The following is a 14,815-nucleotide window of genomic DNA, read 5'->3' as shown; positions in this document are numbered from 1 at the left end:
GAAAGAAGAGGGAGGGAGACTCAGAGGCTACTGTGTTAAAAGGCAGACATTACATTCAAAAATAAAAACAAGAGGGAAACAATGAGAAGGGTCTAAACTACTACTGGTCAACTTAATCTATACGAATTATTTTATCATGTATCATTTATCTCACACATGCTCAGTTTAGAGAAAAGCGAAAAACATATTAGAAAAAATGTTTTGCCGTAAAATTACTTAAAAACTTCTTCAATATTGCACTAAAAGCGAGACCTGAAATCTGAGTTTAAATAATAAATAATTCATAAATATCCATGCATAACATACAAAAACACAGCTAATTAATGTTACATGACAATAAATAACTGAATAGTGGGACAAAAGCTTCTTATGGAACTAAAATTAAACTAATCTAATGGCATTAACAAGAACAACCAGTTACACTACTCTAGATAGATCCTAGTGCTTCGTCTTGGCGCCAGTCGGTAATGGGGGATGAGAGAAGCTAGAAGGTTTAGCATGCATTCAGGACACTGGACCACTTCACCTGGAAGTTCTGTCGTAACAGAGGCATGCGGTATTGAGATGGCAGCTGGGCCAATGGGATGCGAGAATATCATTATAAAATACACTTTGGAGGAAGAAGCCATAGTTCAGGACACACTGAATGCACAGGCAGATGACAAAACAGGACCTGAGGCAAAATAACCAACCTGGCACTTCAACTCAAACGGCCCCGCCTGGGCCATGTTCCCCCTGATGAATCCACGAGTGCTCATCGCCAACGTCACACGCACTTGTGTGGAGATGTTAACCGGTGCTAATATGTGTGTGTGTGTGTGTGTGTGTGTGTGTGTACAGTATGAGGATAGTTGTGGTAGGTACTGTAGTTAGGTAAGGGAAGAGTTATAAAAGAGCGTGACAGTGGATGAGGAAGACATTTTCGTGGTGGTGGTGGTCTTCATTCACACGAGCAACGCGATTGACTCTCTGCGGGGGTTTTTTTCTCTTTCTTTTCCAGTGCAAGACGCTTGGAAATGTCTTTGATTTACAGCACAGTTGTGTAAACAATTTAAAATAAATAAAATAAAAGCCCTTGTTGGAAATGGATATTATCAAAATAAGAGGTTTCCCCCGTCAGGTAAACAGATGTCTGCCTGACCAACTGCTAATCAGAGGACACCTCAGAGGCGTCATGGGGCCCGAGTCTGGCTACTGTTCTGTAACCTCTGTCTCCAGCCAGCCAGTCAAGTCTCCTGCTGTTGCCAGGAGGAGAGAGAGAGGAGGAGGAGGAGAGAGAAGGGAAAGAGCTCTGACTCTCCCAAAGAGGCAGAACAGATGCCAAAGTAATTCCACAACATGTGCTGACATTAAACATTACTGCATATTAACTTTCCATATGGATTGCAACTCAGCGTTTTCTCGAATGCCCGCAAAAAGAAGCCGAGAAAGGCTCTTTGTCTTTACGCTGTCTGAGGATTAATTTGCGATTCTCGTATTACATCTTTCCATTCCGTTAGTGAAGATATATGGGAGCAGACATTAGACTCTCCCCCTGCGGAAGACTTTTCAGGGGGAAAGAATCCGATTTTTTTTCCGTTCCACATTTCCATTTTGGGTTTTCGGTATTGTTTGGACTGAAAATGTTGGTATATCAAATTACACAGAGAGACAATTTGTTTAAACTATCAACAGATAATTAACACACAATCTAACAGATTAACTCATTTGACATGTAGCCTACAGTATGTAATAACTCTTTCTATATACCATAGAAATGACTACTGCATTACAGTGTAGAATTCAGAATAGCAATATTGCCACAACTGTATATAACCATTTCAGCCTGGACTTACAAATAAGAAAAACTAGTTAAACCTTAATGCATCAAAAGTCGTTACTAAATTATAACTGAGGGCTCTGATGTATCTATGCCCAGCTGGATTTGGCAATATTCCTGCCAAACTTTGGTTTGGACACAGAGTAGAGCCTTATATCATAAAATCAATGTAAGAGAGAAACCACTAAGCAATTACAGGGAAACATGAATCCATGAAATGACTTTTGTTACATTTCTGGTAGGCTATATGCCCTGTTGTTGAAAGGCATATAATCGTAAATTGTAAAAGAAAGAAATGTGGCGTTTTATCTTTGCCAAATCCCTATGAGAAAATGGTATCTGGACTTCAATTTTAAACCAACATATTTCCAGCCTAAGTTAGAACAGAACCAAGATTTGGATTTCTGTGATCAGTAGCCTACTCTCGACACAAAAATCTGAAAGGTTTTTTTTTTTACAAAAGGACACATATGTCTCTCGCCAGATAAAATAAATGTAACAAAAGTCATTTGACATACACAGTTAATTAGCATACACGTGAAACTGGATATAACTTTATTCAAATGATCAACACAGACACTTGTTGCAGTAATTCCATAATGATGGCTCTGAATGAAAAGAAATGCATAAAAAAAAACACCTACAGGTCAAACCCTGTAACTTAAATCATTCTTGCATAAGTGAAAAAGATACAGTGAGAGGAAAACGAGAGAGGGAGAGGGAGAGAGAGAAAGAGAGATGATGATGATGTGTGAGAGGAGAGGAGGGGAGGGGGTGGTGGTGGCATTTACCTTGAGCTTCAACGGAGGAGAACAGAACTGCAACGAAGGCAGCGGTGGCTAATGAAAGCCCTATCTTCATCTTTAGCTGTCGTGGGTCAGCAGCGCATGAATGAATCTGAGGGGAACAGACGGGCAAAGTGACTTAGAGCCGAGAGGATGGGCACAGAGCTGGCACAGGCACCAGGCTAGAAAGTGTCACAGACACATTGACACACAGTGGTGTAAAGTCACTTAGTACATGTACTCAAGTACAATTTTGAGGTATTTCTTACTTTACTTTTGTATTTCCAATTTCCATTACTTTTACTCCACTACATCTCAGAGGCAAATATTGTACTTTTACTCCACTACAACTATTTGAAAACTTTAGTTACTAGTTACTTTGTAGATTTTGATTATTATTACAAAACACACTGACTAACCACTTCAGCCCTATATATATATATATACATTTCGGCCATTTGAAAATAGCAGATCTACAAGCTCACAATGCTTCATCAGCATTATACATTTTTTAACCTGTGAAAAAATGGGACATTCTGCAAAATGAGTACTTTTAGTACTTTAAGTATATTTTGATGCCGATACTTTGACTCAAGTACATTTTGAATACGGGACTTATAACAGCTAGAGTATATCCACATTGCAGTATTGATACTTTTACTTAAGTACAAAATGTGAGTACTTTTTCCACCACTGCAAATCAACCGTCTATCAACAAACCAAGAATAATTGTTATCATTCAATTTCAACAAGAACACTTGAGTTTATTGTTTTTTTGTGTTTTTTTAGGCTCTATGCACAGCAGCCATATTGTAAGACATTCACAGGTGTTACCATTACCAATGATACTAATGAAGGCTCTGTTCCATTCTGGTCAGACAGAGTCAGGGGTGCTGATATTGTGCATGTTGGCTCACTGGAAACACTCCCAAATGGCCCTTTACAGATGTGTAACTCTGAGTGTACAAATGGAACCAAATGGACCCGTAACACTCTCAGAGTTATGGGGGTTGTGGAAATTGAAAAATCTGAGAGCCACTGTGCTACACTAAATGGAACAGAGCCTTCATTAGTATCATTGGTAACACCTGTGAAGGCAGTGATAATATGGCTGCTGTGCATAGAGCCTATTACTTCACTAGATTCGTGAAACGCTGAAGCGAGCCAATCAAATGCCATGCTAACCATAGGCTGCGTGCCCCGCCTAGTGCAACAGCAGGCACACTGCACTGCAGTGGTGGAAAAAAAGTACTCACGTTTTACTTTAAGTAAAAGTATCAATACTGCAATGTAGAAATACTCTGTTACAAGTGAATGTCCGGAATTCAAAATGTACTTGACTAAAAAGTACAAATGGCATAGGTATCAAAATGTACTTAAAGTACAACAAGTAGAAATTGAGCAGAATGTCCCATTTCACAAATTTCAAATTTATAAGAAAAATCGTTTGAAAATAGTAGATCTACAAGCTTACAATGAGTTGCATTGTGAGCTTGTAGATTGGCTATTTTCAGATGGCCGAAACGAAATGTATATATGTATATATCTACAGTAACAAGTAGCCTACCCAAGTTTCCAAATGATTGCAGTGGAGTAAAAGTACAATATTTGCCTCTCAGATGTAGTGGAGTAGAAGTAAAAGTACAGAACATTGGAAACACTCCAGTAAAGTAAAAGTACATCAAAATTGTACTTAAGTAGGCCTACAGTCCTTGAGTAAATATACTTAGTTACTTTATACCACTGATAATGATCAAAAATAGACCAATGTGTCCCAGTTCCAAAATTCTACATAAAGTAGGCTTAGCCTAACCATCTACATTGAGCTGACATTAAGAACTGGCTACTTAACACACACTAAACCAATCAAACTAATTAGAGCTTCTTGCCACTGCATTTATTATTAGGCTAATTGATTCAGTAATGTTTTGTAAATGGATCGAAAACATTTTTTTAGAGACACGTTCACATCACAGCTTTATTCTTCAACACATTTAAACTAACCAACCAAGTTGTAAAAAAAAATATATATGTAAAAAAAGAAAGAAAAGAAAGTTAATTAAAATCATGAAATAGGAGCCTGGAAAGTGTTATTAGACCATTTAAAACCTGTCATATAGATATAGGAAATATAGCAAAGTTCGAACTAAAAAAAGGAGTAGTTCACCCTAAAAATTACTTATTTTCTATCAATGAAGCCTTGAATTCATGGAGAGTTTTAGTTTTTGTCACATTCCGAAGCCAATTTGTAATGACCAGGTCATCGGTCAGTAGAGACTCTTTGAGTCACTCATCTGTGAGTCTCCGCCGGTCATCACATTATTGGCTCAGGAATGCGACAAAAACTAAAAAGAATCTCCATGAATTCAAGGCTTCGTGGTGTGAGTAATTGATAGAAAATAAGCCATTTATTAGGTGAACTACTCCTTTAAATTTGGGAGAGAAAATGTCACAAAAGGAACCAATTCATCAAAGAAAAACGCTCCTATAGGAGCGTTTTTCTTTGATGAATTGGTTCATTTTGTGACATTTTCTACAATTGTAGGCTACAATTGTGTACAATTAGCCTAAACAGATCTATTTTTCGCAACAAACCAAAAAAGAAAAGAGAATGCCAACTCACCTAAATCAACCCAAGAAATGAACCAACAGAGTTTGAGTGCAGCCTCCCAACTATATGAGAGAAGTGTATTCAGGAGCTGATGGGTGGACCCTTCTCTCCTCTCCTCTCTCTGGCTACTGGAAGCTCCTCTAGCAGATGTCCAAGATCCAAGAAGGAAAAGCCTCTTTCCAAAGTGGGAAGAATCTTTCCACAACCGGCTACTTAATAGGGGGGGCAGTTCCTTCCCAGCTCTCATTTTACCATCATCACAGGGCTTTTGGTGGAAGGACTGGAGTATACTCACATGTTTTGCTTGAGTAAAAGTATCCACAAGGTTGAAATACTTCCGTTACAAGTATAAAAGTCACCAGTTAACAATTTACTTGAGTAAAAGTATTGAGATCACATGTACTTAAAGTACCAAAAGTAAAAGTACTCATTATGCAGAATGAATGTCCCATTTCAAGTTTTCAAAATGTATAAAATATCTTTTGAAAAGAGCAGATCTACAAATGGTTTAAATATATAGAGCTTAAGTTGTTAATGTATGCTTAGCAATAAAAAAACGAAATCTAAAAAGTAACTAAAGTTTTCAAATAATTGTAAGTACAAAATATAAGTAAAAGTACTGAAAATTGGAAATACTCCAATAAAGTAGAAATACCTCAAAATTGTACTTAAGTACAGTACTTGAGTAAATGTACTTAGTTACTTAACACCACTGTTTCTTACGAAACCCAAACGGGGATGAAACATCAAACATCCCCCTTGAGACTTAGCTGAACTAGCTGGAAACATTGCATTCATTCTTCTCTGCATTCCTCCATCATGGAGATTACAATCACTTTTAAGTGGCTAAATAAACACGGACATTCGGGTCACAGTTGGAGAGAGAGAGAGGGACGATTTGGGCAAAACTGTCTGCGACCAACTGGCGAGGGGCTCAACAACGTCCATGCTTTCCTTTCACACACTGTCGTGGAGTAGACCAGTGGTTCTCAACCTGTGGGTCGGGGTCCCCATGGGGGGTCCCACCACATGATTTGGGGAGGGGGGTCCCCAGATGACAGTGAAGTGACAATTCAAGAATTTTCAAGACCTTTTCAATGCCTAAAAAGAAAAGAAAGAAAATTAAAGACCATCAAAAGTATAATCAACAAACTATACTATACATACTGCTCAAACATTGGGCAAATTGTCAAATAATATAAGAGGCAAAAAAATGAATAGCCGATCTACAAGCTCACAATATTTATCTGTGGGACCGAGTCAAACTAAATTGAATGCCTCATTACATTACAAGTGCTTGTCAGAGTGTGTGTGTGTGGGGGTCCCCAGTGGAAATATGATTATTTTGGGGGGTCACCAGTTCAAATATGATCATTTTGGGGGGTCACAAGTCTGAAAAGGTTGAGAACCACTGGCGTAGCCTATACATTTATTGTGCACATTTTCATTTCAAACTAAATCACAAGACCATGTTTTTCCCTTGGTTTAAACAGTTGGTCCTATGAGGTCCACACACACAACACCCCCCAGTGTATATGCGCGTGATTTCCCTCTCTTACGCACTATATTATTTATATACATGTATAGATTAAATAACAGTTTGCAGAAAAAGCACAGAAAGTACAGTTCTGTACTAAAGGATGCTAAAGGGTTTAAACCCAAGAAAGCATATGGCTTGTTTCCAGAGAGAGATAGATGTGTACAGTATGTGTCCATGTGTGTGCGTGTACTTTTATATCTAGAATTAAATTGACAGGTCGTTTAATCTGCATTGTCCATTGGTCTGTCAAAATAGTTTGTAAAAAATAAAATAAAAAGTTAGGGCTATATACTGTATGTACATCCTAATTGTTGCATAATCTCAATACAGTGGATAAGGGGCTGCCAGCATGAAATTGTTGCAGGCTATTGGTTAGTTATTTGGTGCCCTCTACTGTTCAAAGCGAAGACATGCACATCAGGGTTTAAAGTACAGTAGTTGCCTTTGACTCACCAACACCATAAGGAATAGACCCAGCTGTATAACCACATCATTTTATTTTAGGGCATCTTTAGGTACTGCCCACAGCAACCACACCGTGCTTTAATTAAATGTTGACACAGGATGCTTTGATCTGTGGGCCAGGGAAATCAGTTGATGGTATGGTTGTGTTTTCAACGCCCAATGCCATAAACAGTGGAAATAAGACTGGCTAGTAGTGATGAGCGGGCCGACCCGTAACCCGCAGGACCCGCGGGTCAACCCGCGGCGCGGGTGGGTCGAGTCAGGATTTCAGAGGCAATTATGCGGGCTGCGGGGTGAGCGGGTCAGCCGCTCTCACACGCAAAAAAAAATAAAAATCACATGCTCTTGTTTTGTCTTTATTCCTAATAAGAATATGAATAATAACAATAAAACAGTTTGAATACACTTGGGGTGTATACTTGAAGATTATTTTCCTTCATGATTTTACCGATTTCTTTTTTTACCGCGGGTCGCGGGGCGGGTTGAGCCATAGATTTATATATGGGTTCGCGGGGCGGGTTGAGGCGGGTTGGGTTCCGGGGCGGGTCATGAAAAAACCCGACCATCACTACTGGCTAGTAAGTGGTTGGATTCAAGGAAGCATGCATTTAAAAGACAAACACTACTGAACTGCTGTATATAATTTATTATATCTGGCACATTAATTGTACAATCAATAAATAATGATCCCATGCATGAAACATATAGACATTGACAGGACAAATAATCTCCCAGATTACATATCTGCACAACAGAGAAGAGAGTAATGTGGATTGCATCCAAGCTATGTGGCTTTAAAATCACTAGATACAAAATAAAGTCTGATTTTCCAGTAAGGTGATTCACGCTGCTTTCTTGGGCATGGCTGCATTATACAACACATATACAACGTAGAAACTGCCTGTGAAGAGATAAAACAGAAGAGAACAAACATGATTAAAAATAGACAAAAGGTTAAGTTAAGTGTCTATATTTCGGTAGTAATCATTGCTATAGAGTATTTGTTCAGTAACAATGGTCTCCCTCTCATTCCAGCTCTTTAAAAAACAGAACATATCTTTTAGATCAGGGTACCAATTCTCAGGGGAGAGAGAACCCCAAAAAGATCATGTATCAGCTTCAAACATTATAGGGTTCCGGTTGCATTTAGTCCGCATCACTTCCAATATCATGTCTTAATCCTGTATGAGCTCTCCAGGATAACATAACATGAGCTCTGTTAGGATAACATTGGTTTCCCAACCTGAAAATGTACTTTCTGTTAACCAAAGAGCTGGCATGATCCATGTTACTCAACACTCTATAGAAAATTATTGCAATCCGAATATAGATATTTAACCAAAAAATATCACTTGATTTTACACTGTTAAAATGACATACCGAGGATAGTGAGACCAATGGTGGTTCTGTACAGAATCGCATCCTTGGTACCTCCCTTCAGGTGGATGGGGACGCCGTTGTCTTCCTGTTCATGTGGGAGAGGAAGGTCATTCCCTCATCACAAACACATCAGTCAAACAGTCTCACTGACAGCCCACACAATAAGGATAAATGTTTATACTTTCAGAATTAAAATAAGAGTTAATATAGCTTTTCCATAATATGGATATTAGCTTGTGAAACAAATATAAAGTTAATTCCAATTTGTGTGTGGAGAACTAAATCTAAAATAAAGAGCATCATGTGTTTCAAAGTAATGTTTGAGGCCAAAAGGGACAAGTGTTTTCCTACTACATTTGTTATTGCCCAGCTGTTTTCCAAGCATTCATTAACACCACCTCAAACAGCTAGGTGGTAAACTTACCGTTTACATCAAAAGAGATCACCAAAGCAACTTGGATACAAACAATAGTATAGTACGCAGTGAAGCAGCAATTACGTTTTGCTATGAGATTTAAAAGCAAAAGTAGGCTAGGTGTCAGCAGCTGTGGACGTGGTGATTTCTAGTACTATGCCTTGCAGGGATCAGCAAAGCCTTCCTCTTTGGAAGATTGATTTGGTGCAGGCGCTTTGCTTATCACGCTGCATGCAAAATCAGTAAAGATGTTCAGCCCCAACTACAACCTACAGTAGGGACAAAAACCATGATACATAGTATACTTATCTGTCAGGCTACAAAGGAGACATAACAAGATTCTGTCTCCAGAACCTGGGAATAAAGTACACACTTTAACATTAACATTATATTTAGCATTATCATTAACATTATACTTAGTAGGATTACCATTAGTGAAGAATGACAGTGTTGCTCAGTTCAAATACAAAGTAATGAAAACGTATTCAATGACAAGATTAAAAGGGCAGACAAAGAGTTAACAACACTCCTATCTTCATGCCAAAATTAGGTTTTCCCCCTTTGAGTCATTGTAATGACCTATTTTATTACATGGTAGAAATGCTGGCAAATCATTTCACAACCAATAACTGGTTGGAGTTTAGACATTTAATTTAATCACAGTGGTTATCATGTGATTTACTAGATGGTTGCCAGGCAACTGCTGAGTATTTACTGTGTTTGGTATGAGGCTGTGGATCGAACCCGACCTCCCAATCTCACGGCGGACACTCTAACCAAGGCCACTGAGCTGGCTGGCCCCGAATATAGTCGATCTACAAGCTCACAACGCTGTTGGTTTTGTGAGAATGTTAATTAGGTAACTATAATCTGAAGAGACAGTAACGTTTTTTGGACAGAGGCATTGGGCCTACAATTTCCGTTACAATTTCAGCCAGCAGCACTAACCAGCTGAATGCAGGTTGGCTTCTTCTGTCATCAACTCATAAAAACAGCAGCAATGAAAGCATGAAGAAAATCTGCATATTTTCTCAAAACAAACATTAGCTAACCAGGTACTACACCACATACTGTATGTGGTCTGTAGACACAATTTTGTCATCAGACAAAATTGTGTCTACTTTTATAACAGCACCATAGGTTTCTGCTTCATTGGCGAAGCTGTTACTCCAGAAAAGTAACATGTTTCCAACTGATGAAAGGTGTGACGTGAGTCGTGTCCAAACCGATTGTTGTTTTTATCAATAATCATCCTTACTGTACATTCTTTGGCAAGCTTACTTCCTTCACCTGTGATATCAAAACTTGAAAAAACAATTGCATTCTTTTCTTGAGTATAGAAAATGTTGGGGGTAGGCATTCCTTTTCAAACTCATATTTTATAAATACATTGTGTATGTCAATGCCATAATATACCAGAGGTGATTTTCTTTCACATCATTTGAATGTCCATCATTTGGAAATATCTGCTGCCTGCCTTCTCTTTAATGCAAACAAAACCATGGGGGTTTACTGTTAAAGTTACATTGTTCACCTTTAAAGATAAACAGTTCCACTGAAGTGGAAGAGAGATTACCCAAACAGGTAATTAGGTCAAACAAACATTGCCTTTTCTTTTAAAGAGGTCACATGGGCACTGGAAGCTTATACAAAGTCAAATCCTGTACCTCTGAGAATGTACAAATGTAACCAAAATGACCCATTTTATTTGTACAACTTTTATAACACTGGGGATTTTACTTAAGTGCCAACTCAATGCCCTGCTTGGCCTTGGAGAGGCTATACTGTACCTGAAACAACTTCTGTTTATCTTTGATTGTGTTCTCTACTGGTCTGCGGGCACTGCTGCTGATAGTCCGCATGGACAGCTGCCGAAGACCCTGTTGACACAAGGAAACAATGAAAAGGATTTGAGCAAACCCAAGACGATGGATGACAATGACAACCACAGGTAGATAGATAAGAGAGAGATAGAGAGAGAGAGAGAGTAGTAAACCAAAGGATCACCAGCACTCTCTTTCACATCCTTTCAGGAGATTTTATTATCTGGCACGGGCAGCACAACAATGGATGGACGTGTTTGAACAACATCGTTGTGTTGCCTGTGCCAGATAATAAAATCTCCAAAAAAAGGAATTGAAGTGAGTGCTTATGTTTATGTTTATTAAAGGATTCCCATTAGAGACACATGAATGAGCCTCTTGTCTTCCTGGGGTCCTGAACAAAGCAAATACAAAATGTACAACCAAAAATACAAATTAAAGTAAAACTAAATAAAAATGAATACAAAAAGACACGTTAACATTATAAAATGAAATCCAACAGTCCAGTCAAATTAAACAATAACAGTTACACACTTGACAAGGTACTTGGCAAGATATCTCTTGATGTGTTTTTTAAAAGTAATTTTGTTATGGATTGTAGATAAGATGTTTTTGGGCAGAGCATTCCGGAGTTCTATTGACCTATATATAAATACCAGTGAGTTTTAGAAATTTTGTTTTTGGTGCTGTTTTTGTTATTATGTTACCAAAAGCTGCTCCTCTGGTGTTGTACCCAGACCCATAGAGACAGAGAGTTCTGACACTAGCGTTCACTTCTTTGGGCCAAGTCTTCTACATAGCCGTCTACTGGAGAATAGTGACAAAGCCCTAAACCGGAAGTTCATGGAATGCATTAAAGTCTACAGCTACATGTAACTATTTCCAGTTACATGAACCACGTGACCGGTGCGGTTTCTGCCCCCTCATTGGCACAACTCTCTAATACAAGGCTCTGGTTGTACCCATGTTCAGAAGTCATTTGTAACTGGTGAGTCATTGGTAACTGGGGATGTTTTGGTTTAATTATTTTGGAACCGTGCACCCGGTAAAAGACGAGTGCTCGCATTCCTTTTGCAGAGATAAAGAGAGGGCAGGGGGGGTCAAAAGGTGACACTTACTAAACATGGCTGAGTCAATATTCAATTTAAAGAATGAATTTATTTTTAAATATTTTTGGGGCTTTTCTGCCTTTATTAATAGTACACAGTAGAGATAGACAGGAAACAGGGAGAGAGAGAGACGGGGAGTGACACGCAGCAAAGGTCGTCCGCAACGCGCTGTCAGGCTGCATTAGAGCCTATGTGGTATGCGTAGGCCTGTCACAATTATTACATAATCGTCTATTATTATTTATTATTATTATTTGAGATAATCGCAATTATTTTTGCATAATCGTCATAATCGTTTCCATGTTGAAAAATGTATTAATTTTCAAATATATTAAAAAAGCAGAAATAGCAGATCTTGCCCCCTGGACCTCTAGGCCAGCGGGCACCCCCAGAATGAATTTCAAGTGAGTATTTACAGTGCTGGGCAGTAGATTGGCTATACAGGAGTTGAGCTACTAGCTTAACTACATTTCCAAGTAGCTTGTGAGTAGTGTCACGAGTCTTTCTGAATGCTATGGTACTCCTGCCAGTGCCCTTGATCAAGGTAATAGTCTGGCATTACAACTGGAGTTGGTCCCTGAGCGCTGCATGGTGGCTGCTCACTGGTCCTCATTGATGGGTTAAATGCAGAGGACACATTTTACCAAGGGGACAATGAAATCAAATCAAATGATGTACATACTAGCTGGTTTCAAGTAAGGCTGTTTTTCCTGGGTAGCATGAGAAAAGCTACTGCTACATCACTACCCATCACAAACAATAACGAAATAATTCTCCATGTCCAACCATTTGTATCTCTATAGTCTATACTATAGCCATGGATCACACGACGACCGTCTGTCACGACCGTCATGGATGAACTTCAACCTGGTGTTTGCACTCTCTCTTTTTGGCCCGTATATCTACATACACGTTAATTTTTCAAATATGAAGTGCTTACCCCATGGCCACGGATGTTACAGTTATATACGGGCCCTCAGAAGTATCCGTATGTTCCGTATTGTTCAATAAAAAGCATTTTAATCAGATAAGTGGCCATTTCCCCCGAATGTTCTCCATTATGCTTTCAATCACACGACCCTATCGGTTGGTAGGTGTATTGCACTCAGATACATTATAACTATGAGAAAATGGCCACCGATCGGATTAGAATGCTTTATTTTTGCAAACACCAGGTTGAAGTTCATCCATAACTGTCATGATATGACAGTCGTGTTTCAGGGCTACTTTTTAGAGCCTGGTTGGGCAATAACAGGCCTCTTGGCAGATCAATAACAGTATTATTATTATTTAAAACCCAGAAAATGACATGACAAAAGACATACATTTCTTTATGTAAATAAAATCTTCCTCCACAGATGGTCAGAATGTATTTATTTACATTTCTTTATTACTATAAAATAATTGACGAATTCTGTGTTTGCGTTATTCTGATTAGTTATGGCTGGCAATGGAAAATCACTCCAGCCTTGGAGAAAAGTAGGTTGCCATTTGAAAATAGCCGATCTACAAGCTCACAATGTGTGAGCTTGTAGATCTGCTATTTTCATCTGGTCACCCTGTTTACACCATCCAATCACTCAATGTCATAACATGTCCTCACGAGGATTCCTCCTCAGCCACATTAGGTACAAAGTTAACTTCATTGTAGATACCTGTTCTAAGTAACTTGCAGTGCATTTTAGCGACTCGTTTGAAAGATAACTCGGTATCTGTAACTTGGGTACGTTTTTATTGATATTTTCAGGAAGAGTATAACTGCTTATTGGATGCATTTTACCTAGCTTTGCCCAACACTAATGACAAAATAAAACCTAATATAAACACACATCATACCATTTGATTATGACTATTAATTCATATTATCCAGACGTGAACTTGGCTAACGTAGCTTGTGCTTGCAGCTAGCTTAGCATGCTAAGCCGGTTAAGACATTGAGTAACTTATCGTAATGACATTGTACGTTAACGTTATTAGAACATTTAAAGAGGAAAGTAGCAGCTCGTTGCAACAACATACAGTATTACTACTATAAGTTAATTATCTTACCATAAGTTGCCTGTACATGTTGACAGAATGTTAGTGGAGATATCTATGGTTATGTCACTGGGCACACCACAAGGACACAGACTGACCACTGTTGCCAGGTTTTGTGAGACAAACACGCAACCAGGTCTAGGAAAACAAGCCCAGAGGAAGCAATTTATTAGGCCACATGAGCACTTTAAAGTAATCCTATTATGCGTTGGCTATTTGAAAATAGCCGATCTACAAGCTCACAACGCGTCGCGATCTTCTGCTTTCAAAAAGTCTTTGCAATAAAATGTGGAATATTTGGAATATTTTGGAGACATTCTTTAACAACACAAATGCTCCCTGGCTCAACATATTTTCATGAAAAGAATTAAAACATTTGGAAGCAAGCCTAAATAAGCAAGTACACGTTAGAAACAAGCCCAAAATGCCCGAATCCGCCACCACAAGCAACCACAGACAAATAAGCCCTATGTCGCTTATAATAAGCCGACATGGCAACACTGTCACAGTCAACTGACGTTGGGTGCATTACCGCCACCTATTGCTCCGGAGTGAGTGAGCCCTGTTTCAATAATAAACAAAGTGGTGGCCAGTAAAAGTACAAGTTTCATTTCATCATGATTTGTTTGTGCATGGGGATCTCATCTTAAACAAGCTCAGTGCTTAATGAGTCTCCCAGTTTAGTAGACCTTGTATTGTGAATTTTGTACTTCCATGTACTGTTGTTCTCATGTCTTACTAAATAAAGTGCATCAATCAATCAATCAATCAAACAAACATTTACTCAAGTACTGTAATTAAGTATAATTTGAGGTATTTTTTGCTTAACTT

General features: G+C 38.6%; 2 protein-coding genes across 4 annotated transcripts in view; both read right to left on the bottom strand.

Moving 5' to 3' along the window:
* The window catches only part of col12a1a (collagen, type XII, alpha 1a), a 93,671-nt gene extending 88,299 nt beyond the window's left edge, over positions 1-5,372 (bottom strand). For all 3 annotated transcript variants that reach the window (XM_084045300.1, XM_084045301.1, XM_084045302.1), the window contains exons 1-2: positions 5,228-5,372; positions 2,611-2,716 (exon numbers count right to left, since the gene is read on the bottom strand). In XM_084045300.1, coding sequence (XP_083901426.1) covers positions 2,611-2,680 — 70 coding nt within the window. In that variant the 5' untranslated portion in view covers positions 2,681-2,716; positions 5,228-5,372. The remainder of the gene's footprint in view (positions 1-2,610; positions 2,717-5,227) is intronic.
* Positions 5,373-7,851: 2,479 nt separating this feature from the next.
* Positions 7,852-14,091, bottom strand: LOC311035888 (cytochrome c oxidase subunit 7A2, mitochondrial-like). The gene is made up of 4 exons (XM_084044359.1): positions 13,997-14,091; positions 10,806-10,895; positions 8,601-8,685; positions 7,852-8,121 (listed from the first exon to the last, which is right to left on the bottom strand). The coding sequence occupies exons 1-4, from the start codon at positions 14,012-14,014 to the stop codon at positions 8,063-8,065; spliced, it is 252 nt and encodes an 83-aa protein (XP_083900485.1). The 5' UTR covers positions 14,015-14,091; the 3' UTR covers positions 7,852-8,062.
* Positions 14,092-14,815: the final 724 nt, after the last annotated feature.

The sequence above is a fragment of the Gymnoscopelus microlampas genome (genome assembly GCF_963454915.1).
Source record: "Gymnoscopelus microlampas genome assembly, chromosome: 20".
NCBI classification, from domain to species: Eukaryota; Metazoa; Chordata; class Actinopteri; order Myctophiformes; family Myctophidae; genus Gymnoscopelus; species Gymnoscopelus microlampas.
Note: the sequence above shows the minus strand (reverse complement) of the source record. Positions and strands in the feature narration are given on the sequence as shown.

Bases quoted from the DNA above. Each gene is read 5' to 3' on its own strand.
- LOC311035888 (XM_084044359.1), bottom strand. The intron at 8,686-10,805 runs GTACAGTATAGC...CCACATGAACAG, and splicing joins ATAAACAGAAGTTGTTTCAG to GAAGACAACGGCGTCCCCAT. The intron at 8,122-8,600 runs GTATGTCATTTT...ATCTCTTCACAG, and splicing joins CATTGGTCTCACTATCCTCG to GCAGTTTCTACGTTGTATAT.